The sequence below is a fragment of the Rattus rattus genome, chromosome 6, assembly GCF_011064425.1.
Source record: "Rattus rattus isolate New Zealand chromosome 6, Rrattus_CSIRO_v1, whole genome shotgun sequence".
Taxonomy (NCBI): domain Eukaryota; kingdom Metazoa; phylum Chordata; class Mammalia; order Rodentia; family Muridae; genus Rattus; species Rattus rattus.
Window position 1 is genome coordinate 64,149,383 of NC_046159.1, and position 25,310 is coordinate 64,174,692.

The 25,310-nt window shown below is 45.0% G+C and overlaps 2 protein-coding genes across 2 annotated transcripts in view; one reads left to right on the plus strand and one right to left on the minus strand.

Moving 5' to 3' along the window:
• The first annotated feature begins 1,913 nt into the window (after positions 1-1,913).
• On the plus strand, positions 1,914-6,185 carry Mrpl19 (mitochondrial ribosomal protein L19). The gene is made up of 5 exons (XM_032906308.1): positions 1,914-2,147; positions 3,591-3,709; positions 3,885-4,019; positions 5,402-5,583; positions 5,703-6,185. Exons 1-5 carry the CDS (start codon positions 1,927-1,929, stop codon positions 5,922-5,924), a joined length of 879 nt encoding a protein of 292 aa, XP_032762199.1. The 5' UTR covers positions 1,914-1,926; the 3' UTR covers positions 5,925-6,185.
• A 2,190-nt stretch (positions 6,186-8,375) lies between these two features.
• The window catches only part of Gcfc2 (GC-rich sequence DNA-binding factor 2), a 38,425-nt gene continuing 21,490 nt past the window's right edge, over positions 8,376-25,310 (minus strand). The window contains exons 10-17 of the mRNA XM_032906309.1: positions 23,296-23,495; positions 21,214-21,364; positions 19,231-19,349; positions 17,772-17,848; positions 15,468-15,534; positions 13,620-13,766; positions 11,001-11,125; positions 8,376-10,033 (exon numbers count right to left, since the gene is read on the minus strand). Coding sequence (XP_032762200.1) covers positions 9,916-10,033; positions 11,001-11,125; positions 13,620-13,766; positions 15,468-15,534; positions 17,772-17,848; positions 19,231-19,349; positions 21,214-21,364; positions 23,296-23,495 — 1,004 coding nt within the window. The 3' untranslated portion in view covers positions 8,376-9,915. The remainder of the gene's footprint in view (positions 10,034-11,000; positions 11,126-13,619; positions 13,767-15,467; positions 15,535-17,771; positions 17,849-19,230; positions 19,350-21,213; positions 21,365-23,295; positions 23,496-25,310) is intronic.

Sequence of the window (25,310 nt, forward strand, 5' to 3'; positions counted from 1 at the left end):
TCTCTCTCTCTCTCTCTCTCTCTCTCTCTCTCTCTGTGTGTGTGTGTGTGTGTGTGTGTGTGTGTGTGTGTGGTCTATGTGCAGGACAGGTGTCCTGGTGCTCAAGGACACCTAATGTACCTTAGCTCCCCTGGTCCTGGAGTTATTAGCAGCTGGGAGCCACCTAGTGTGGGTGCTGGGAACTGCTACAAGAGCTGTAAGTGTGCTTACCCTTGGAGCTTTCTCCCAGGCCCCTCCCAATTTAAGATTTGAAATGGACCCTTTTTAGCTTGTATGTGTCCCAAATGCCTAAGGCAAACTCAATTTTAGCTCCGGAAAAGGGAATGTTCTCAGTGAGCGCAGGGATTCTGTGTTGGTTTTTTGTTAAGAATGATGATTTTCCTCTACATGTTTTGTTCCAGTTAAGGTTTCTATTGATGAAATGAAACTTCATGACCAAAGCAAGTTGAGGAAGAAAGGCTGCATTTGGTTTACACTTCCATACCACTGGACATCACTGAAGAAAGTCAGGACAGGAACTCAAACAAGGAAGGAACACGGAGGTAGGAGCTGATACAGAGGCCATGGAGGGGTGCTGCTTACTGGCTTGCTCCTCATGGCTTGCTCCATCTGTTTTCTTACAGAACCCAGGACCACCCACGATGGGCTAGGCCCTCCCCCATCAATCTCTAATTAAGAAAATGTCCTACAGGCCTGCCTACAGGTCAATATTATGGAGACATTTTCTTGGTTGGGGTACCCTCCTCTCTGATGATTCTAACTTGCATCAAGTTGACAAAACAGCTAGCATTTATTATTCTGTTCAGAGTCTGAGAGCCCGGTAGTGCTGGGTAGTAAGACAGAATTTAAACAAAAGAAGAAACTCATTGTTCCCCATGAAATACATAATAAAGGAACTAAACACAAATATGATAATTACACATGAGGCAAACCAAAATTTCCTAAAAGAAGTAACATTACTACAAGGCTGACTAATTAAAACTTCAGTGACTCGAGACATTGTGATACTGCAGATCCAGAGCCAAACTATCTTGGGCCATAGTCCCTCAAATGGTAACTAATTACCAGTCTGTTTGTGAACCAAGAGCTTTGCAATTATTAAGTAAATTCATTCAGCAACCCCCTCACCTCCATCAACCTGGAGGCTAAGAATGCCATCAGAGGAACTGAGGCCTAGAGCAGAGACTTCTTCACTTTGCCACAGCACACCTAAATTGGTATACCAGCCAAAGTATTTAAGGAATGGCTTTCTTTGTTCTGATCCTATGAAAATGCCATGAAATCGTTACTCTATCGGAACATGGGTTTGTGGTAACCTAAATGTGTGTTTGGAGCCATGGTCGCTTATATTTGACTCCAGAATAAACTCTTTTCCCCTTTGAGGTGACAGTTGTGATTTTTATGTAGGCACAAGCAAATAAAAGGTGGAACTGAGGAGGCTGGAGAGGTGATCCTGCAGTTAGGAACACTTAATCCTTCAGAGGACCCAGGTTCAATTCCCAATACCCACATAGAGTACTTTGCCCTGCCTGTAACTCTAGCTCCAGGGGATCGATCCTATGGCCCCCATGGGCACCTGAAATCACATTCACACTCACGGACACACAGACACAGACACACACACAGACACACACACAAACACACACACACAGACACACACACAAACACACACACACACACCCCACTTACTCGCTAAATGCAGATGAGATCAATGCTTTGTGCAATGTACAAACGTGCCAGTTCTGTGGAGTAGTGTAACTTTGCAAATTATGGAGAAGAGGGAAATTATATATGTTTGCACATATAACTTCCTCAAACTAGCGGTGATCCACAGGGAAGCAAGTTTAGTCCCATAGGAGCCACCGTCTGGCCACACCTCATCACACTGACTTCTGGGAGTTGTAGTCATTTATTGTGGGTGTAGACATGGCGGCCTCCATGGCAGAAAGTTGTAGGGCGTCTATGTACCTGGCCTGGAGCTACCGAATGGCCAGGCCACGGCTTGCTGCTCTCGCGTCTGATGCCTGCCGCGTCCACACGGGCCCAAGTCGGTTTCAGAGCACCGGGCCATCCGAGCCCGGTGGGTTCAAGCCGCCGCCAAAACCTGTCATCGTGGACCGGCGCCGAGCCCCAGAGGAAGAGAGAAGGTGAGGCAGCCGAGGCCGCGTTGGGGTGCGCGGGTGCCAGCAGGTCTTGCTGCATGGGCGTGCGCACACTTTGATACCCGCTTTGTAGCTGGACTTCACGAAATCGGGTTTCGTGTCTGCCCTTCTCTAGATCCCGAAGGACGTAGGCTTGGACGCCCTTTCCTCTCAGTTCTGTTTGTCCTAAAATCCACCACAGTTTTAGTGTTGGCCAACAGATTCTATCTAGGAGTAAGGGTTTGGGGATGTCAGGTCAGCTCAAGCATGTGGATCCAGCACACTCTTTCTCGTCTCTGAGGGAAACAGGCCATGCACTGATGCACATACATGTTCAAAAGCTAAAAGTATGGACCAGCAGGGGCGGTTCGGTGGTAAAGGTGTCTCTTGTGCAAACCTGTCCACCCAAATCCATCCCTAGAACCCACAGAGGAAGTAGAGACCCTACTCCAAAATTTGCCTTCAAATCCCTACGTGGATGTAATGGTGTGCACCCCAATCCCAGTACACAATAATTGTATATGTATGTGGGTGTGTGGCTCACCGTGTATTATCAGGCTGGCCTTGAACCCAAAAGAGATCTGCCTGCTTTTGCCTCCTAAGTGTTAGGATCAAAGGTGAGTACCACTATGCTTGGTGGAAGGTTTCTTTTAAAGCCAGTTTGCAATTGGTGATTTGTATATATTTTCTCCATGTTTATAGCTCAGTGGGAGACCCGTACTCATAGGCTTTGCAGACTGAGAGAAACTCAGTGTTTAAACTGTGACAAAATTGTAACCAATAGTAATAGTAATGTGTCAGTGGTTCATCATCTTTAGCTCCAGTTTTGCTTTGTTTTCTAAGGAAGATGACAAGAGAGCATCTAAGTGCTCTCAGGACTAATGTAGGCTACTCTGGGTCAGCTTGCCTCACAAGCTGTGCTGTGACAAACACCCAAGACAGCAGCTTAAAGGGAACAATTTTGTTTGCCTCAGGGTTTAGACAGTTGTAGTTAATTTTGCTTGGCCCTGGTCCTGTCACTTCGGCCCTGCAGTGACACAGTACAGCATGGCAGGAGTCACCAGCTAGGTAAAGCAAAAGGACAAACAGAAAGGGTGGGGTCTTCCGTCTTGCCTTCAAGGGTAGATGCCCAGTGACGTGTTTCCTTTACTGGGCTGAAACTCTGTAAAGCTTCCTAAGCCCCAATAGCTGCTCAGGATGGCGATAAACCCTTAGCACATACGCCTTCTTGGACAAGACCGTAAGGGCTACCTAGGTATTTGACCACCATTTAAACAAAATACCTGGTGAGTACTTGGGAGCGGTGGCAGTTTTCATGAGCAAAACCATGGTTTAAAAAATAACATTTCAATCCTTATTGAAAGAATGAAATACATCTAAATGATAACCCCTCCCCCTTTTCTTATATTGGCCCAAATTAACTTTCATGTTTAACTTTTTTTTTTATAGGTTCCTGAGTCCCGAATTCATCCCTCCAAGGGGGAGAACAAACCCTCTGAAATTTCAGATAGAAAGAAGAGATATGCTGGACAGGAGAAAGGTGCTTCCCATTCCAGAGTTCTATGTCGGTGAGTAACAGTGGGGCGTCTGTCAGCAGGTGCTGGGGGCTAGTTTTCACTGCATAAGGATTATTTTTCAGATGTCTGGGTTGTGCTCTTATTTATTTCTGCCATACTAAGGGATAAACCTTCTTTGCTCATTCCTGCATCGGTGTCAGAGCTTGCTTCTCTTCTGACCCTGTAGGAAGCATACTGCGCGTCACCACAGCCGACCCCTATGCCAGTGGGAAAACCAGCCAGTTCCTGGGGATTTGCATCAAGCGATCAGGAAGCGGGCTTGGGGCTACTTTCACCCTCAGGAACACAATTGAAGGACAAGGTATGTTTCTTCCTGAGCATCCGGAGAGTGAAACCGGGTTTCCCCCAAGATAACGAGGTGTGCTTTGCAGTGGATACAGATTTGTTCTCACTGTTTAGTGTGCTTTGGTGGGGATGGGGGATGGTGATGGTGGTCTGCTTTCTTTTGAGGGCTTATTATATGGGCAACACCCATTAGGACTAGACTGGACATGGCGATATGTCTGTTATCCTAGCACAGGGATGTGCTGAGGCAGAAAGACCTTTCAGCTTAAAGCCAGGTTGAACTACATAGTGAGACCCTGCCTAAAGCCAGGTTGAACTACATAGTGAGACCCTGCCTAAATAAACGTGGCATCTTCAAATATGGAGACAGTGTGTAAAGCAGTGAGGAGAGATCCTATTGTTTTTGTTAGTAGTGGTTTTGAAACAGGGTCTCCCGGGTGGATGGCCAAGAACTTGTTGGTTGACCTCAGACTTAAAGTGTCCTCCAATCTCTGCTTAGAGGATTAGAGATGTGAGCCTTCACATTTAGCAGGATCTTCCTTTTCTCAGCAAATACCCCGAAGTCCCCTAGGACAGACAGGATGGTGTCCTTAGAAGTTTGGCTCCTAAAATGAAGGTCCCTACTTTGCTTTATGTTGTGACACAGTTACTACTGGGTTATGGTGTCAGCCAGCAGTCATATATGCCATGACAAACATAGCAGAAGAACAAATGATAAAGTTCTAAAGAATTGAAACAGCAAGTAAGAGTGCACTTGGGGTTCTCACCAGTGAAGTTTATCTTCAGAGAAACTGCATGCGAGAAGGAGGGTTACATTCAAACAGCACATCGCTCACCGAGTTACCCTTTGTGCCAAGAGGACCTCTCCCTGGCATACTAGTGCAATCTTTGTTGTGATGAAACACTGTGTCCAAAAGCAACTTAGAGGGGGAGAGATTTTCAGCTTCTACATCTTCAGGTCCGTCTCGAGGGAGAGGCAGAAACCATGGCACAGTGCTGCTGCTGGCTCACTCCTGGGCATAGTGTCAGCCAACTCTTCATACATCCTAGGACCAGCTGTCCAGGGATGGTGCCTCCCACAGGGGACTGGGCCTCTGTATATCAGTTGGCTCCACAGACAGACAGGCCAGTCTGATCTACAGTTCTTCAGTTGAGGTTCTCCTTCCAGGGTAATGTATGTTATAAGAGGTGGGATGATGTACTTAGACTTCTTAAACCATATCATTCAGTTTCTGACTTTTGAATTTAGTTTGCTTTGCTTTGATAATCTTGATCTTTAACAATTACACGTGTTTGTTCAATTCCCACTTGCTAGCTTCTTTACTGTATGGTAAGGTATTGCAGGAGTCTGGACTTAGGTGGTAATGCATGACTTGAAGAAGCCTGTTCCCTTTTTAGGTGTGGAGATTTGCTTTGAACTGTATAACCCTCGAATCCATGAGATCCAAGTGGTGAAGTTGGAGAAGCGGCTGGATGACAGCCTGCTGTACTTACGGGACGCCCTCCCCGAGTACAGCACCTTCGATGTGAATATGAAGCCAGTTCCACTTGAGTCCTGCCAGGAAGTGCCTGTGAACACGGTAGGTGGCGTTTGTCTGCTCAGGTGCAAGTGAGAGAGAGGCACCTGCAGAAAACCTGGGGTGGGGAGAACTTTCGTGTGCCTCTCACCAGCCACAATTCCTGGTTTTGTTTTGCTTAGCTGAAAGTTAAAATGAAGCCAAAGCCGTGGTCCAAACGCTGGGAACGTCCGAACTTCAACATTAAAGGGATCAGATTTGATCTTGCTTTAACTGAAGAGCAAATGAAAGAAGCCCAGAAGTGGAGCAAGCCATGGCTTGAGTTTGACATGATGAGAGAATATGACACTTCAAAAATTGAAGCTGCACTGTGGGAAGAAATAGAAGCATCAAAGAGGTCTTGATCCTGGGACTGGGGAATGGCCCAAGAGGTGAACGTGCTTGCTGCTCAGGCCGCATGGCCTGAATTTGACTCTGGAGCCGAGGGTGGAAGGAGAACACTGACTCCTAAAGTTGCCCTTTGGCTTCTACATGCACACCCTTGCATACGTGGACCGCAATGCCTTTAATGTATTGGCTCTAAGGATTTGGTTTGAAAGCCATTAAGTTTGCTTTGTTAGAACACAGTGATTAAAAATGAGCATTCGCCCCTTTTCAGTACCTATTGTAAAGTCTGTACGTCAGTTTATTCCTCTAACAAGAGAACTCACCTAATGTTCATTTCCTTTCTGTAGCCAGCGAAGTTAGCGTCACCAGAATAAGATACACTGGGATCTGAGCAAGGGGAGATTAAGGAAAAAATCATACACAACAGTGTGCAAGTTCAAATGTAGTAACGGGCTGTAGAGGTGGCTTAGTAAAGAGCAGTTGCTGCTTTTGCGGAGGACATTAGTTTAGTTCCCAGCACCCAGGTCTGTATGTGTTTACATGGTTGTCCAGAGACTAGAAGGTATCAGATTGCCAGGAACTGGAGTTACAGCTGCTTATGACCCATGTGGTGGTTTGAATATGCTTGGCTCATAGGGACTGGTACTGTTAGGAAGTGTGTGTGTCCCTGTGGGGTGGACTTTGAGGTCTCATGTATGTTCAAGTCTGGTCAGTCAGGCTCTCCTAGCTGTAGTTGGATCAAGACGCAGAACTCTCAGCTGCATGTCTGCCTGGACACTGCCATGGTTCATGAAAATGGACCGAAGCTCTGAACCTGTAAGCCAGCCCCAATTAAGTGCTGTCCCTTATGAGAGTTGCCCTAGTCTTGGTGTCTCTTCACAGCAGTGAAACCATAGCTAAGACAACCCACCTGACATGGGTGCTGGGAATTGAACTGGCAATTGGTGGAGCAGTATGTGCTCTTAATCATGTGCTATCTCTCCTGCGTGTTAAATGTCTAGTTTTGACAGGCTCATTAGCAGGTGGAAAAGGGAATGTGAGAGTCACTTGTCATCTGGCTTCATTTTCCCCAAGTTTACCAAAGCCACTTGTGAGGAATTCCATGGATAAAATTACAAGTGAAGTCTGCTAAACAGAAGACACCTCAGGGTCCCTAGCAGGGCCAGTGTGGACCAGGTGAAGTGTCCAGCAGGAAGGTGGTCAGAGAGTGTATTTTACTTCCCATATGAATCAAGCTTCAGCTCTTGGGGGGTTACAACAGTCCCTCTGTGGGGACAGAACTGTACTTGGTATTCCATGCAGCTGAACATGGGTTGGGAAGCTGGGATGCGTCACAGAATAAAGGCTAACTCACCTGTAACTCACCTGTGACAGGGCCAGCCTGGACCTCAGGACTGTTTTCTGTTGAGCTGCTCTGCATTCTGTGTTTTCATTTCCTGGCTGTGTACTCCGTTAGAACTAGCTTTCAGAGACGTGCATGTGTGTGGACCTCACTGGACATACATGAGATCCCTCATGATGAGGCTCATAAGTCCTTTCACTTATGTGGCCTGTTTTACACTTGAGACAGACTGTCTGGCCTGTACCTCATTCTGCTCTGAAGTTTCCTTGTTAAAGTCTACTTAGAATAGTTTTAGTGCTTAGTTGAGAAGCCCAGTCCATTTGGGTTTCTGTTCTTAGGTATGACTTGAGAGTGTGTAGTTCTAGCCTTCACAGCAGAGAACCTCAGTGTTGTTCCTTGGTGCAGGTACAGGTACATTTAAATCCATAGCTTAGGGCTTTGGGTAAGCTTCTCAGTGCACTGACTCATGTTCTGGGAGACTTGGCTCTTGCTGTGGATTTCTCTCTGCTTCTGTTTTCCTGGAACTGTTATTTGGAGTTTAGATACTGAGTAACGCTTTTATATTTAAGTGTATGCTTGTGTGACTGCATCAGATCCCCTGGAGCTGGAGTTACGGGTGGTTGTGAGCCACCTAGTATGGGTGATGGGAAGCGAACTCCACTGAGTCCAATCTGAGACACAGGTCTCCTCTGATGTTCCTGTGAGTCTGTTTTGGTGTCTCCTGTTACATCTGTAACTTGTCTGGGTGGATAGAAAGTTGAGATGGAACTAAGGCTCAGTCAGGCATTTTTTTTTTTTTTTTTTTAAAACACTGATCTGGGCCATGAGTAACATGGCCCCAGGTTGTTCTCCTGTATGCTTTATTTCCCTAAACCTGTTTCAGTGTTGACATTAAATTCATGTGTCAAGTTTAAGGAAAATAGGACTTTATCTAAAATTAGTTTTCTAATTCATGAACATTGTCTATCTCCATTTAGGCCTTTTAAGTTTTCCTTGCCAGGTGTGGTAATCCTAAGGCTTGGGAAGCAGAGAGAGGAGGGTTCCAAGATCAATGTTACTTACACTTCAGAATGAGACCCAGTCTCTACGATGGAATAAGATAAAAGAAACCATGAGAGATAGAGAATGAAAGTTTTTGTTTCTGTGGATTAAGGTTTGTGTCATGGTCTCGTGCAGCCCCGGCTGGCCTGCAGCTCACTGGGTCTGGGAGATGAGTCACCAGATGAGTACTGGCATTTGCTATGGCATTTGTCCATTTCCTAGGACTAGGAGGCAGGAGTAAGAACTTTCAAAAGGCAGTAGAATTGGCATCACATTATGTTTCAAAGAAGCATGGATGTTCACATTCCAGGCATAGTGGAATTGAAAAGCAATAGCCTGCTCTTTAGCATCCTGTGACACAGAGAATCAGCCGAGTTTAGGAGGAGAGCATATCCACCCACATGTCTACCTCTAAGAAGCTGAGGCCAGGGAATAGTTTCCAAAAGTGCACTTTAACAGTAAGAAGTTTAGAAAATTCATATGTAATAAAGTCTCTGCCATTTATATACAAAACTTTCTGGACACATATACACATGCTTTTGTAATGAACAAATGTCTAAAACGGCAACATGGAAAAATAAATATAGGGCCATCATTGAGTTGCTTAACAAGTATACTTAAGAATACTAATAAAATCATTTGGAGAAAGTTCTTAATTTCTTAATAACTTTGGCTCAGACTACCTTAATTGGACAAGTACTTTACATTTCTGTATGTAAAATAGCAATGGCCTTAATCCTACCACGAACCACACAAAACAGCAAAAAAGCCTCACTTGCTACCAGCTGATAACTTCATTACCAAAAAAATCTTACACAAAATTTAAAGTGGTCAGTTTTCTGAAAAGCTATTTGTCAGAACATAGGCAGTATTCCTGTAGAAAAAGATGGACACTTCAAAAAGAATTATAGATGACCCAAACCGACACATCTTCATTCTTCAACAGGGGCTGGAGAACAGCGCAGTGGTCAAGATCTCTTCTGAGGACCTGGGTTTGGTTCCCAGCACATCAGGTGGCCCACAACCTCCTGGAACCCAGTTCTAGGAGATCTAATGCCTTCTGGCCCCTACATGGACGTAGTGCTAAACCCAGGAACATACATAAGCAAACATATAAAAATATACCTTCTTTTCAAAAATTTTTTTCTTAATAAATTGTCAATGAATTTAAATCTGGATACTCACTGGCACTCTCTTAAACTAAATTCATACAATCAATCAGTACAGATTTTGAAAGAATAATTTGTATAAAAATGTATTAACCATTTAATATTAATAAGCAATTTCTTACACTTCAGAATGAGACCCAGTCTCCACAAAAGAATAAGACAAAAGAAATCAAGAGATTTTTCCTCATTAGCTGATTTGTAAACAGTTGGAGTTTGTTGAAGATGGTTTTGACACGGGGCATGCTTCTGTGTGTCAGATTTCCTCATCATCTTCTCAGACTGAGAGAATAAAGAGAAGCACACTGAGCGCTAGCCGCCGCTGTGCATGTACTTCCCTCAGACACACAGCAGCAGGAAGCTTTCCACACACCCACGGTGGGCACAGCGGACAGGAGGCGTCATCTGTATACAGGAAAGGCGCTGTCCACTCTCATCATGTACCTCTGTACAGCACGCTCACACACCAGCCGTCTGGGCTGTGAGGGGCTCCAGGCGATGCTCCTCTGTGAGGGATTCAGCTTGACTCAGAGCCTTTACCTTCACCAGGATAAGAATTATTCCATTGAGTTCATTCCTGAAAACAACCAAAAAGCATTTACTCACCCCTTATGCAGTCCAGGCTGGAGGCACATGAGAGACACAAAGTCTTTAGCGGGCAGGGGGCCCTAAATCTGATCCTTAGCACAAAACAAGATGGAATAAAATGAAAGGAAAGAGATAAAATAACAGTACTATAACAGTTCAGAAGGGAGTAACAATGGTGACTGAGGACCCAAGCCAGTATCTAGAGCTGCATACAATACAGAGACGCTGTCCCTTCTGTACCTCATCACACGCAGTGATGCTTCAGTTAAAGGCAAGGTATTGGTCAGTCCCTAGCATGCTGCTATGAAACACATTACGTGCTGTTATGCGCTGGTTGGAACAAATGTGCTGACAGCTCTATAAAAGCACAGCACATGAGCTGTCCACAGAACTGGACACTGTGACCACATTGTGTATTTTTGTATTAGCTACATATACATGTGCATCACAGTCTATCGGTAGCAGCCTGCATCATCCATTTATATACGCACACTGCAGTACTGGCCAGACATAAACTGCCAATGATGTAGTTCTCAGAATGACCACAGTTTCATACACCTCATGATTGCAACTGCAAAGTCCAATACGCAATATTTTGGAAAATTTGTATGCGACGGCAACAAAAAGCAGAACACAGAGCAAGCCCGTCATCAGGGTCTCCACAGTACTGTGCTGTCAGCATCAATGCCACTGTGCTGCTAGCTAACGGGAACAGTCACATCAAGACTCCTCAGCACGACAGAAGGATGGATTCCAGGCACGTGCCACAGTGCCTGTTTCTGAGTACTTGGACTGAGCCCAGGGCCTTTTGTTGCTAGGCAAATGCTCTGCCAGACTGGTTATATCCCAAGACCCAGATTTAAAAAATTATAATATAAGTGCAAAACTTGCTCAAAATTGCTAACAACATTAAAAATCCTCGTACAATGCTTTGGAGGTGAAAAACTGAGCATTACCTGAATTCAGTTGTGGATAATTTGCGTGCAGACTGCAACAAAAACTGAACGAAGTTTTCTAGCTGGGGAAGTGATGTCCTCATAGCAGAGTTCTCAAACCATTTGTCTGGCAGACATGCTGCTATCTGTCAATCAAGACACATGACAGGTTTACAAGATAAGAGCAAAGAAAGTTTGAGATTTCTTTTTCCTGTGTCAAAGGTAACAAACATGGCATTAAAAAGATCACTCTTCAGGGGCTGGAGAGATGGCTCAGTGGTTACCAGCAATGGCTGCTCTTCCAGAGGACCCAGGTTCAATTCCCATAACCCACAATGACAGCTCACAGACATCTGCATCTCCAGTTCCAGGAGATGTGGTGTCCCCTTCTAGCCTCCTCAGGCACTACATTCACATAGTACAGACACACAGAAGCACGACACCCATACATATAGAATAACAGAGTAAAAAAAAAAAGCCCAAAGCCACCTGATTAGCAATCATTCTTCATTGCTAGAGGCATAAAGCAGACGGCATCTGCTCTGCACTTTCTAGCAATGTTTATATTCCACAGTCTACAGACATTGGACAGGAGGAAACGACAGGTGATTCTAAGTCTTTTATCCAACGTGCTATCCATGCCCATGGCTGCCAAACAGATTGATACAGCACATGCAACTGTTTCAAGAAGACAAAGACAAAAAAAATCCTTCTTCAAAAATAACATGGAAGATTAGAGAAGAGTTTGGGGAAAGTCAGAAAAATGTTGAAGACAAGTAACGTCCTCTTAGCAACAGGAAGGAAAAGGAGAGAACTCAATGAGGAGAGGAAAACTTGGATGGCCACAAGATGAGGATCTGAGACCAGAAAGGAGAAAGCCAAAACACCAAACATGCACAGTAAAGGAACACAAGGGCTGGAAATAAAGAAGTCCAGTGCCAGCCTTAAAAGCAGTTGTACAAAAGGGCAGCAGAGGATGTAACCTGGGTATGGTGACAGGTGTCTAAGTCCAGCTTCTGAGAGGCCTGGGGCAGAAAGGACTCTGAGTTCTAAGTCAGCCAGCCTAGTCAGCAGACATAGCCTGCCTCAAGATAGATAGATAGATAGATAGGTAGGTAGATAGATAGATAGACAGACAGACAGACACACACACACACACACACACACACACACACACACACACACACACACACAGAAGGTAGGTGGGTAGTAGGTAGGTGGGTGATGGTGAAGATGGGTAGTAGATAGGTGGGTAGATGGTGAAGGTGGGTAGTAGGTGGGTAGTGGGTGGGATGGGTGGGTGGGTAGGTGGTGGTGGGTGGGTGGTGGGTGGGTAAGTAGATGGTAGAAGGTGGGTGAAGGTGGGTGGGTGGATGGTGGTAGAAGGTTAGTGGGTGGGTGGTGGAAGGTGGATGGTGGGGGTATGTGGGTGGTAGGTGGGTGGTGGTGGGTGGATGGTAGTAGATGGGTAGATGGTGGTGGGTGGGTGGATGGTGGTAGGTGGTGGGTGGTGGGTGGGTGGATGGGTGCAGGGTAGGTAGGTGGTAGGTGGGGTAGATAGGTGGGTGGATGGTGGTGGGTGGTGGGTAGGTGGGTAGGGTAGGTGGTGGGTGGGTAGGTAATGCAGGTGGTGGGTAGGTGGATGGTGGGTAGGTGGGTGGGCAGGCAGACGGATGATGGCTGAAACGGTACAGAGCTGGGTGTGTTGAATGTGTAGGTGGTAGAACAGTGTTAAAGTGTGTGAGGCCTTGAATCTGAGTCAGCAGCAGCACTGACTACAAATGCTAGAGAAAGCAGGTGAAGGCAAGGAAAAAAGGCTCAGTGCATTAGTTTTTAATTGTCGAGGAAAAAAACAGACATGTGACTGCAGAAGGCAGAGGCATGGGAGACAAGCTTGCTTGACAAGCCATATCTGTTTCCCAAAGTTTTAGAACCAGCCTCGACTGGGTTGGAAGCTACTCACTGTACCTGTTTCCCCATGCTTTGCTATCTCACCGTGTCTGAACCAGCAAGCCTGCCCATGTATGAAGTACCACATACTCCCTTCCCCCTCCCTTCTTCCCCTGCCTCCTTTCTTGATTTGTCTTGAGCACGTGCTCTTCCTGCGTTAGCCTCTCACGCACTGAGACGCCACGTGTGTGCTGAGTGTCACTTACTAAATGCTTCTTTTCAATCCAGAATACTGATTCTTAAATATCAAAATAGCGTCTGGGTTCTGCTGTGAAACTCATGTGTTTATTCAGGTGCAAGCTCCACAACTTTAATTATTTGACTGTAATCAATACAGATTTCAATAACTAAATTCATGTCTGTGTGTGCGTCTGTCTAAGTTTCTGGCACTGGATTCCCCATCAGTGTTAAATCACAGGGGTTGTGGGCCACCCGGCAGGTGAGTACGAGCTAACTCAGGTCCTCTACGAGAGCAGGATGCAGCCTTAACTGTCCAGCCCCTGCCTAGTCTCAGCTCGTGTTCTGTCGCTGCTTGGAGAGGGTCTCACCCTCCTGTGGCCCAGGTTGTCTGGAGCTTCCCACACTTCTGCTACCTCAGAGGCTCTAGTGCTGGAGTTAGAGACGTAAGCCACCGCACCAAGCAGTGTGTATAAAAACGTCATAATTAGAGTTGGTTTCTATACAACTTACCTGGCTGCACTTTTTAACAACATCTGGTCCAGGGACGGCGTTAGTAAGAGCAATGATAAGGTAGCGATTCAGCAGTTTCCCCAGTCCCAGATCTTGCAAGATGTCATCTGGGAGAAGTCCATTCCAAAGAAGAATATTTCCGAAGAGCTAAAAGAAAATACGAAGTAATTATGTGTGCCCTCCCTAGAAGCTATAAGAGCTGGTCAAGCTCCCCCACTCTCACTAGTTGGCTCTGTTCATGTCAGCTTTGGAACAGGAAAAAATCCCCAAGTAAACACCCGACTCTCACCCCCATGCATGTGCTCATCCTATTTCCACTCGTAGAGTAACCAACACCACTATGCCCCATGCAACTCCACTGGGGCCTCTCCAGACCAGTGTCCACTTAACCCATCTTCCCTGTTGTCTGGGGCCACTGAGTCTAAGTCTGTGGTTGTCAGGATCAGAAAGTGCTGTCAAGGCTGCTGCCAGGGTGTAGGGACACAGGCAATGCTAGAGACCTCACTGCTGATAGGTAAGACAGGACAGCACATGAGTCTGCTGATAAAGGAGATGAGTGCCCTGCAGTGAGATCGTTGAGTAAATATGGGTTTTCTTTGGAGAGAGGAATGCAGGTGTCTGTGAGTTGTGATGCAAAGTCTCTGTCTTCTCCTAGTATTCGGAGTAGAGAATGACACACACCACACTTTACATTGTGACTGGCATCCCTGCCTGTCCACGAAAGCATCTCCCTGACTTGGCCATGGCACACATACACTCACTGCACTAACACTGCTCCTGCTAAGGACATTTATGTCTTTGTATTCTCAAACATGATGGACATCTTCAGTGCCCTCTGATCCTTTATCATGGCATTTAAATCACGATTTCATTCTAGGGATCAATGAGGCACAAAGGTTCACAATTCATTACAGGGTGTACCTGAAGACACCCCCTCCCCCCAACAGCCCCCCCCACCCCACACCCACACCCACACATACCCACACACACTCTGTTTCCCAGGCTTTATCCCAGTGTCACTCATACGGAAATACAGCCAATGCATAACTGAAGTCGAGGGAATTGGAACTCATACGCCATCTGACTTGTGTTCCATCTCCACAGTTCTGTGCAGTTTACGACAGCCAACCCAGATTTCACAGTCTCCCCGAGCTACTTCCTCCTACATCCTCTACATCTAAGACTGACATGGGCACCAGGAACCGGCATTGGTACTGGGCTATGACAGTCTTGTGCTCCTCACGTGCAGGTAGTCACTGAGGAGTCCTTTCGATGTTTCATTTGAAACAACGCTTGACTCCACCTCCTTCTACCTCCACTGACTTGGATTGCCTTAACTGTAGCTTTTTTGACCACTGGGTCACTGAAATTAAGTTTAACAGGAGGCTTCTTTTGCAGGGTCCATAAGACAAGAACAGCTTTCACATTTTTAAGAGACATTTCAAAATATTAAAGACCAAAATAGACTACAGCTGGGCACAGTGACACACACCTTTAATTCCAGTGCATGGGAGGCAGAGGCAGAAAGGCATACCATGGAGTGTGTGTATGTAAGATCAGCCTGGTCGCCATAGCAAGTACCAGGCCAGCCAGGACTATGTAGTGAGACTGTCTCAAACAACACAACGCAACAAAACAAACTCAGCACAAAGTATTTTCAAAATGTGGAAATTATGTGGTGTTTGAATTCCAGTGCTGGTAAGCAAAGTTTATCCAAACATAGTTCATGCAATTACATGCTGATAGCCTGTTAGTGATTTGTAGTGTAGCAGAGTGGAGTAGTTCTACACATACTATTTAGCTGCAAAGATCAATATAGACACATTTAAAAACTAGTACTCTGCTTACCTTTAGAGCTCCCCAGAACTGTCTTTCTTGGAACTTGGAGTGTGGTGACATTTTCCCTTCTTCAGAGCTAATGTGCACAGTAGAGGGAGGGGAGGAAGTGCACAGGACCATTAGTCTTTCAGAATAAAGGCTCAAAAACAAGATTTTTGGTTTTGTTTTGAATTCTGTATACATTTGTATCTGTGTGTGGTTTGTACACATGAGTGTGGTAGCTGCAGAGGCTGGAAGAGGCCATGGGAGACCCTGGAGTTGGAGTTATAGATGGTCATGAACTGTCCAACCTAGGCGCAGAGAATCAAACTCCAGTCCTCTGGGAGAGCACTGGACACTCTAAACCACCAAGCGATCTCACCACTATTATTCTCTATTATTTATTTGTTTGTTTGAATTACGCAACTAAACAGTCTAAATGAAAAATGAGTCAAAGCACTCTGATGTATCGACCAAGAACTACAAATGCATCCACTCTCAGCCAACAGTGGGTTTCTGCAAGTTTATCACTGCTTTGCAGTTTGCTTGTGATCTCATTGCTGGTCAGTTACAGGACACCAACATGCCGGTACTGGCTGGTTTTGTGTGTTAACTCAACACAAACTAGAGTCAACAGAGGGGAAGGAACCTCAGTTGAGGAAATGCCTCCACAAGACCCAGCTGTAAGGCATTTTCTCAATTAGTGATCAGTGGAGGAGGGCCCAGCCCACTGCGGGTGGTGCTATCCCCGGGCTGGTGGTCCTGGCTTATTTATAAGTAGGCTGAGCAAGTCAGTACACTGCACCCCTCCATGGCCTCTGCATCAACTCCTGCCTCCAGGTTCCTGGCCTGTCTGAATTCCTGTTCTGACTTCTTTGATGATGAGCAGAAATATGGAAGCTTTAGCCAATAAACCCTTTTCTGCCTAAGCTACTTTTTAGTCACGGTGTTTTGTCGAAGCAATAGAAACCCTAAGACAACACCTATCAAGCTTAAAAAAAGCAGAGAAACTTTCTCACATAAGGATATGAAATGACTTAAACTATGTACTTAGTGAAAAAAGTATAAAGCTGCCTGTACCTGCTTATAATCTACTTCACCTGGGATACACAGAGTGGGGAAATAAGGTCACAGCAGAGATAAGGGAAGGCAAAATCTGCACTCAGAAGTCTAAGACTAAATAAACCTCATTTTAGGGACTGGAGAAACAGTCTGGTGGTTAAAAGCACTTGCTGTTCCTACAGAGGACATAGTTAGTTCCAGGCACCCACATCATGGCTCACAACTGCCTGTAACTGCATCTTCAGGAGAGCCAATGTTCTCTTCTGACCTCTGCAGGCACCAGGCGCTCGCTCATGTGAAACATACATACACACAGGCAAATGCTCGCAATATATAAATTAAAAATAAGCAACTTTTTTATTTTAAAGACACACTTGACTTTAGTCGAAGGGCTCAGAAATGACTGCCTTAAATATAAGTAAACTGCACTCAGATTTTGAACTGTGTGAACATATTAGTTACTTAAAATAGTGCAGAACAAAACTTAGTGGGGCATATTTTTATTTGCAGGTATCTCTTTTTGACTCAAATAAATCAGAAAGCCCCAAGTCCCTTCCTGTCTCCCACCCAACTTCACTCCTAGGAGTATCACTGGATGACTACAGCTCAGACGTCATCACTCCTAAGAATATGGCCATAATCAAGCCTCCTGCTTCCTAAGATTAACAGAGTTCCCTGCTGCAGTGTCCTGACCTTCTGTGGTGCGCTAGGCTGTGCTAGGCTCCTTTGCACACGCGTCACTGCTCTGTCCTAGCACTGCCTTCGTCATCCTGCTGTCATGTAGGGTTGTATTGATTTCTGCCTCCTCATACTGATGCCAACAACACAGCAAGGGCCCAGGTCAAATACCCAGAAACACTGGAGCCACGAATCTATGTTCTTCTCTAAGCTACAACCTCCTGATGCTAGGATAAATGTAAACACAAGAAGCACTCAAGCACACAATGTCCAAGTGCTAGGCATCATATATGGCACACAGGAAATTTAGAGACATGTTTGCTGAAATCTCAGTCTGCATCTGAATACAGTGTGTGTATTGTGTTTAGAAACAACTGTAGTGCCTTTAGCATTACATCCTTAAACAGGTCCGTATTCTTTCCAGGCTGGGCATGACAGCACATGGCTCTAGTTCTGGCACTTGGGAGGTGGAGGCAGGAATACAGAATGAAGAGTTCAAAATCATTCTCAACTCCGTACACAGTTCAAGGACACCACCCTACTCCCCACAAAAGAAAAGTTATTTCAAACAGTACGACCACGGAGAACTCTTACCTCTTTGGGTATAGAGGAATAAAAACATCATCTTCTATTGACTTCTTCATTCTTGCAGCAACAGATTTAAGTAAATCCTATTAAAAATTTTGAAAAGCATCAGCAACCCATAATTGGAAATAAAACAGCTAAATCAAGTAATTTTAACAGTGCAAATTGGTCTGCAGTTAGAGCCAGATGTTACAATGCTGTAAGAAACTTAGGAGATGCACTAAATCACTTTCACTGCTAAACTGCATTCTGTTGCATAAATACTACTCGGGAGACATTTGATGGTTTCCACTTAGGGGGTTCATTGTGCTTAATGATGCTGTAAAATACCCTGCAGAAGTCTCAGTGTGTGTAAGAATACTTTATAGGTATACACAATGAAATGGAATTGCTGTAATACAGCTCATGACCTTGTACTCAACTCTGTACGGAATAAGATGGTCATCTGACACTAGAAACCCAGTGGTGGAGATCATAGACCCTAGGGCAACCTCCCCATTATGGTTTAGCTACTGACTTGGCATCAAACTACAGCCTAGATATTTATGCTTATACCCATAGACAAATGGTACTCACACTTAACCTGAGAAGCTCATCTTTGCAGTAAATAACGGTAAATGCAGAGACCCATGTGCTCAGCCCTAAATAGGACATTTCTACCACCCTCGTAAAGGAATGCCAGGAAGAGAGAAAGGAAACAATGTAAGAGCAGAACACAGGGAGAAGAGATATGAAAATGCCATCCTCAGGACATGGCATAGCCAATGCAACCATGAGATCTGAGCAGCAGAGGCTGCCTATACAAGACTGAGCCTGTCAAGAGCCAATCATGGGTGGCAGAGGCCACAGGGCCTGGCCCCTCCCTGATGAACTCCTGGCAGCTGACAAGTTCCCGGGAAAGGACAATTACTGGAGTCCATAATGCTACACTAGAGAGTGCTAAATCCATGGGTGCACAGTCCTGGTTACAATCAGATGGTCACAAAATAAAGCAAAACAAAAAGATGGGAAGAGGAAGGGATGCCAAGAGACGGGTGTGTGTGTGTGTGTGTGTGTGTGTGTGTGTGTGTGTGTGTGTGTGTGTGTGTACACATCTGCCATTCTTACTACACTGTGTTACTCTTATTTTTTTTTTAGCTGTTTGCAAATCTGGAGATGTAGCCCCATCGCAATTTTCCTGAAAAATAGTGTTTTATTTCTTTTTCCATTTAATTTTAAGTACCATATATTTTAAGAGTCCTATATCAATTTTTAGAACATCAAGAACAAAACTCTTTTTGTTTTATCCCATCTTTTAAATTCTTTGAATTCTGACTTAAGAAGAAAGAGTAATATCACCATGTAATGGAATCTGACAAGTCTACATTATTTATTTACTTTTGTGCTATTGGAAATTGCACTCGGGTCGCACGTATGCTAGGCAAGCACTGTGTCACTGAGCTAACCTCAAGTCCGCAGATGTCATTACCTGTTTGCTTTTACTGACTTCAGTTTCAGAAGCAAACTGTTCAAAAGCCACTCTGCAGTGCACTGTTAAAATTCTTGTCTGCGAGGTTGACAGGGGATCCCAGATCATCTCTACAAAATCTGAAACACATTTCAGTGGTTACACAAGCTACTAGATCATGTACAAACAGCCGGTCTTTAGCATACCCTGTCCACACCACATCAAGATACACACCCACAGCTAATGATGACGTTTCCCATTTGTATACACTCCAGATCGCTACTGTTACCATGCCCTCTTTGCACACACCCTCAGCAGTTTTTCCTCCTTGGGTTTTGCTATACCTGCAGGTTAACCCACTCCTAGCTAAATTTACTTCTCACAAACTCTTCCTGTAATGTGCAGCTAAATGTAGCTTTAAAGAAAGGTATACCAAACTAAATTCCCAAAACTCAATAAGCCTCCATATTAGGCCGCCATTAGTCCCCTTGCCTGCTGCTTGCCTGGTTGATTTTCCTAGTTCTTACTTTCAGTTGAAGGATCTTTCTATTTACTTCTTCTCCCTACCCTTATGCTATGTATGCATGCTGACATGTGTGTGGGTGCTTGACTGTGCGTGTATGCACATGAGCACACATGCGTGCGTGTGAAGCTTGAGGTTGATGGTTGCGAGACTGGCCATCCACCTTGCTATTGAGATCCTCTGTCTCCATGTTACAAACATGATACTACACGCCAGCCACCATGCTTACCATGTTTTTATGTGGGTTCTGGGGGATCTGAGTGCTGGTCCTCACTTGAGGGCAAGAGTTTTAAACACTGCACTATCTTCTAGCTCCAAACCCCCTAGCCCTCACTCCAGCACTGTCCACTGCTCCCCTAGCCCTCACTCCAGCACTGTCCACTGCTCCCCTAGCCCTCACTCCAGCACTGTCCACTGCTCCCCTAGCCCTCACTCCAGCACTGTCCACTGCTCCCCTAGCCCTCACTCCAGCACTGTCCACTGCTCCCCTAGCCCTCACTCCAGCACTGTCCACTGCTCCCCTAGCCCTCACTCCAGCACTGTCCACTGCTCCCCTAGCCCTCACTCCAGCACTGTCCACTGCTCCCCTAGCCCTCACTCCAGCACTGTCCACTGCTCCCTTTCCTTTTAAAACAAAATTCCTCAAAGTGCTGTCTGGATGTCTACCTCATATTTTTCTTCCTGTTTGCTCCAGGAATCCTTTCAACTAGGCCTCTGCACCTAAGCCAGCTCTAAAGGTTGATTTTAATACTGTGTGACTACTGTCAACAATCACAAAGAGTTGAGCCCCCACCTTTCTCCCTGGAAATACTTTCTTTGATTTTGGGATGCAGTCCTCCTGGTATCCTCTCTGGTCTTTGCTGATACTTGTCACTTCTGTGGCTTTTAAATGCTAAAAAGGACCTTAGGACTGAGGTAATATCCTTCTCGTTCCTTCTTGCACATCACTTTGAGGTATGAAGTGCCACCCACACCCAGCTGCCGCCTGCCTGAACCCCTCTGATGGTACACTCAGCCACCCATCGAACACCACACCCAGGGACTGGCACCAACGCAGCACAGCCACCAGATGCCGCCTCCTTCAGATTCCCAAGTCAGGAAAAGTTAACTGAGTCAGAAACATCCTCCATGTTCTCCTGCTCCCCTGTACAACAATGCATCCTTCAGCACCCCTGGGACTGCTGTCTTCAGAACGCACAGAACCGATGTTCTCTAGCCACAGGACGGATGGCTCAAGCACAAGAGTTAAACAGAAAACCATTGTCTAGAATAAGTCCTTCCAAGTGTAGCCAAGTTCAAAACTCACTTCTCTGGAATATGTAAAAATACTCTGGTCAAATACTACATTACTGCTATGACAGCCGACATTTGCACAAACAAGCATTTTCCAACCAGGCCGACCTGAAATCTATTGCTCTTTAACACACACAGTATTTCCTGTATCTCCAAAGTTCTAACAGAATCACAATTACCAGGGATACCTGTGAGGCGAGGAATAACTGTTTTGTTGATGACAGCAGACAAGATTTTTTTATCGGAACCATCTTCTTTTCCTCCATCTTCCATGCTGCTCTCCATAAACTCTGTTATGGCTGTGAACCAGGGCATCCTGTCTAGACCTATGGAGTCCACCTATGAGATGAGATAATGAAAGTTTTACATTCTTAAATGTGTGTATTTTCTAAGTTAACTTTTTCCAAAATCCCTAGATTTTTCCTAAGGCTCAAAGAGAACCATCATGTATTTTAATACTATGTATACAGCACTGAGGCAGAATAACTAAGAACTGTGTTTCATGCATCCATCCGTACAACAAAAATGCGGCAATGGCCCACTGTGCGCCAGGACGTTCAGAGACCAGCAATGGCGGCTCTCTGACGGGAGTGAAATAACATCTTTGAGTTAGGCATTTGGAACTGCTACAGATTCACTGGTAAAATTCATTCAACTGCCTCAAGCAAAACTGACTTCAGTCCTTTCACTTAAGAATAAATGTGTAATGTGCATGTGGTTTAGCTTGTTAGCCAATCAGCAAACAGCAAAGGCTATTACTATTTGTAGATCAATGAAATGCCAGAATGGCTAACCCCAGGTGCTGCCCACACACTCCCTAACAGTTCCATAGCAATGACCTTGCTCTAACTTGGGACGGTGCTGTGGTCCCAGGAAGCCTGAAGACACATGCGTAAGGCCAAGGAAGAGACACTGACACTCTCCACCATCTACTCTGTAAGCTCTTGCTGAGAGCTTTCCTTACAGAGCCCCATTCTTCAGCGCAGGATCCAGGCCTTGGAGGGTCTGCACATGGAGAGTTAGAGCTCCTCCCTATTTTACTAATTCTTATTTTGTGACACACTTATAATCCAGCATCCCTTTGTCAGGCTCACCCTGAACTTTGATTATATAAATAGTCTTCTATATTTTATTTCTCTTTCTTCCAGGTTAACTACTTCTAGTGGCTTCCTAAAACACTACTTTCAAGTCTCTGAGATGACTGGGATGTAAAGGTACTTGCTGCCAGGTCTGATGACCTAAGGTGGATCCTTGAGACTCATATAATGGAGAGAATCAACTCCCATATGCTGACCTCTGACCTCCACATGCATGCCGTGGCATGTGTATACCCCACCACACACACAAGTAAATGTAATAAAGCATTTTTAAAACTCCACATTCCCACCAGGTGGTAGTGGTGCACACCCTTAATCCCAGCACTCAGGAGGCAGAAGCAGGCAGATCTCTGAGTTTGAGGCCAGCCTGATCAGTCAGTTCCAGGACGGCCAGGGCTGTACAGAGAAGCCCTGTCTCAACAAATAAAACAAAACATAACAAAACAAATAAACAAAAAACAACTCCAAATTACCTTCTGTATATCACGCTTCCTACTGTTTTCAAAAATGAGTTATCTCCATCCTCATAATCCTCAAAACAGGCTTGCAAGTCAAACTCAGTACTACATAATGTTAACCAAACTCAGTATTACATAGTTCTGGGGACATTTCCACACACTGCAAGGGTATTAAAATGTGTTTGAATTATTAATGTTTGGTCTTCTATGCCTTAAGAATAGAGCAAAAGATGGCTGGGGATGTAGCACAACGGTTTGATGATTGTTTAGCACATAGAAGGCCCTAGGTTTTACTCCAGCTTGTCTCTGTCTGTCTGTCTATCTCTTTCCTTACCACTACCCACCCCCCGACATCATGTAAGTGTCCCAAGCAATACAGTTCAGATACATTTCCAGACAGTTGTTCCAGGGCTCTAAATTTTATCTACAACTTTAAGGGCAAATGATTTCATTTTTACTTTGTAATGTTTATTTACTAATCTGTGCAAGTGGGAGATGGCATGTGTAGAAGCCAGAGGATAACGTGTGGAAATTAATTCTCTCCTTCTATCACATGGGTTTCAGAGTCCAAACCGAGGCCATAACCCTTGGCAGCAAGCACTTTGTATACTGAGCCATCCTGCCAGGCTGAGGTTGTGATATTTTAGACCTAACCTGACAGCAAGGGCAAAAGCAGCTGACATGACCAGGACAGTCACATGTTAAACACTGATACCTTAAGAGGATTCCAATCAAGCAACTGAACTCGTATCAGGGGACTTAAAAGCTTTGGTAAGCAGAAACCAACGAAGGCTTCGTAGTAGGAATCAGGAAACTTTTCTCGCCACTGCTGAAATTTCAATAAAATATTCTGGACGTTACAAAAATCATCATGCACATCTTCAAAAACTTTCTTACAATCCTGTAAAATGTCACCTGCAAACAAAGTAAGTCTCTTTATGTTATGCAGTTTAAGCCTGTTTCTTACCAACAGTCACGAGTTGCTACTTAACCAGCTGGGCTGGGAAATTTTCTATTTCATATATTCATTTTATTTAAAGTCACTTTAATACTGAAAGTCATATTATTGACACTAAGAAAGCGTACCATGTATTGAGTAGCTGTCTATATGCCAATATACCATACACTCACTGTCTCGTTTCATTACCATTGCCCTCTTCCCTTTAAGGCAGAGAAGATACATTGATTTAAACAAAGCAGGCAGGCAAACAACTGAACTGAGGCAGGCAAGGAAAAAGGCCCCTTTCCATTGGATCTAGTAAACAGCAAAGCCCAGAATCTTTTAAAGAGCTGCACTACCAGCCTTCTCAGACCATTGTAAGTAGTTTCACTCATCAGCAGAGTACACAGCCCACAGAACAGGAGAAAAGCCTGACCGGCTGTGCTCAGACACAGGCTTAGGATCTAGAACTTACCAAGACCCACAGAAATTAAAAACCAAGGAAACGAAACTGCCCAACAACAAGTGAGCTACTGAACTGAACAGTTTCAAAAGAAGAAACATGAAAGACCGATAACAAGTTTTAAGGCTGCAGAACACCCCAAACTACTGGGAAACACAAATTAAAACTACTTTGTAACTCTACCTCACCACAGTCAGAAAGGCCATCAAAAAACCCAGTAGCCAATGCTGGAGAAGATGAGGGAAAGGAGCCTTATTCACTGGTGGTGTCTGCTTGGAGGTTCCTCAAAAAATTAGAAATGGCCCAGCAATTTTAATCCTAAGCACACATCTAGAGATCTCCATACCCTACCACAGAGATGGGCACTTTGATTTCTGATGCTCTATAGCTGGAAAATGGAACCAACCAAGGAGCGCATCTTCATCTGAACTGACACTGAGACCCTGGTGTACGTACAACATGGAATACTATTCAGTGCTAAGGAAAGACAGAATCACGAAGTCTGCATGAAAATGGATGAACTTAGAATGTATACTGTTAAGAGAGTCATCCAATGTCAGGAAGAACCTGAGACCTTCTGTTCTGTCTCCTGTACAGATCCTAGCCTACACTGCACAGATATCGAGTGCAGGTACAGTGTAACATTTAGAAAGGAGAGCAAGAAAGGGCAATATTAGGGGATAATAATACAGGTAAACGGCACGCAGCTGTGAAAGAGGACACAGAGTTACATACATGCCTTTCTAGTGTCAGTTCTATCAGTTTCTTCCTTTGTGTGTGCATGAGTGCACGTGTGGTGGACAGGTAAATGAAACGGGAACTAAAAGGATACAGAGCCCAAGTCTTAGTACTCCACATCATCCACACCAATTCAAGGTGCAACAACTCCAATCACTGCCACACTCTGAAGGACAGGCACACTGGGTCCTGCCCAATCTGTCCAACAGGGGCATCTACACCTCTAATAAACCTTACAAAAACGAAACGAAACACCTTGAAAAACAAACATGACTGATGGTGAAAGTAAGAAACCTAAGAGGCTTCAGAACCACCGTGCTGGCTGCAACGTTCACTGAGATGCTCTGCTGGGTTTGAGGGTTTAATCAGCTTCGTGATGCCTTTAAGGCGAGTTCATCACAATCACGTGGTCTTTAAAGCAGCCTCAGTGACTTAGCTGTTTAGTTACAGATGGTACAACATAAGGAAACAGCGCAGTCACAATGCCCACTGTAACCCAGCGGCAGCCAAGAGCCGTGGGAGCAGGAGCTCACACCGCCCCCTTTCCCGAGGCAGCCATCTTACAGGAAGATGTTTCCACTTTGCTTGA

Excerpts from the sequence above, each read along its gene's own strand:
- Mrpl19 (XM_032906308.1), top strand. The coding sequence starts at position 1,927 with ATGGCGGCCTCCATGGCAGAAAGTTGTAGGGCGTCTATGTACCTGGCC. Across the intron at positions 3,710-3,884 it reads CATTCCAGAGTTCTATGTCG|GAAGCATACTGCGCGTCACC; the intron begins GTGAGTAACAGT and ends CTGACCCTGTAG. Across the intron at positions 4,020-5,401 it reads GAACACAATTGAAGGACAAG|GTGTGGAGATTTGCTTTGAA; the intron begins GTATGTTTCTTC and ends TTCCCTTTTTAG.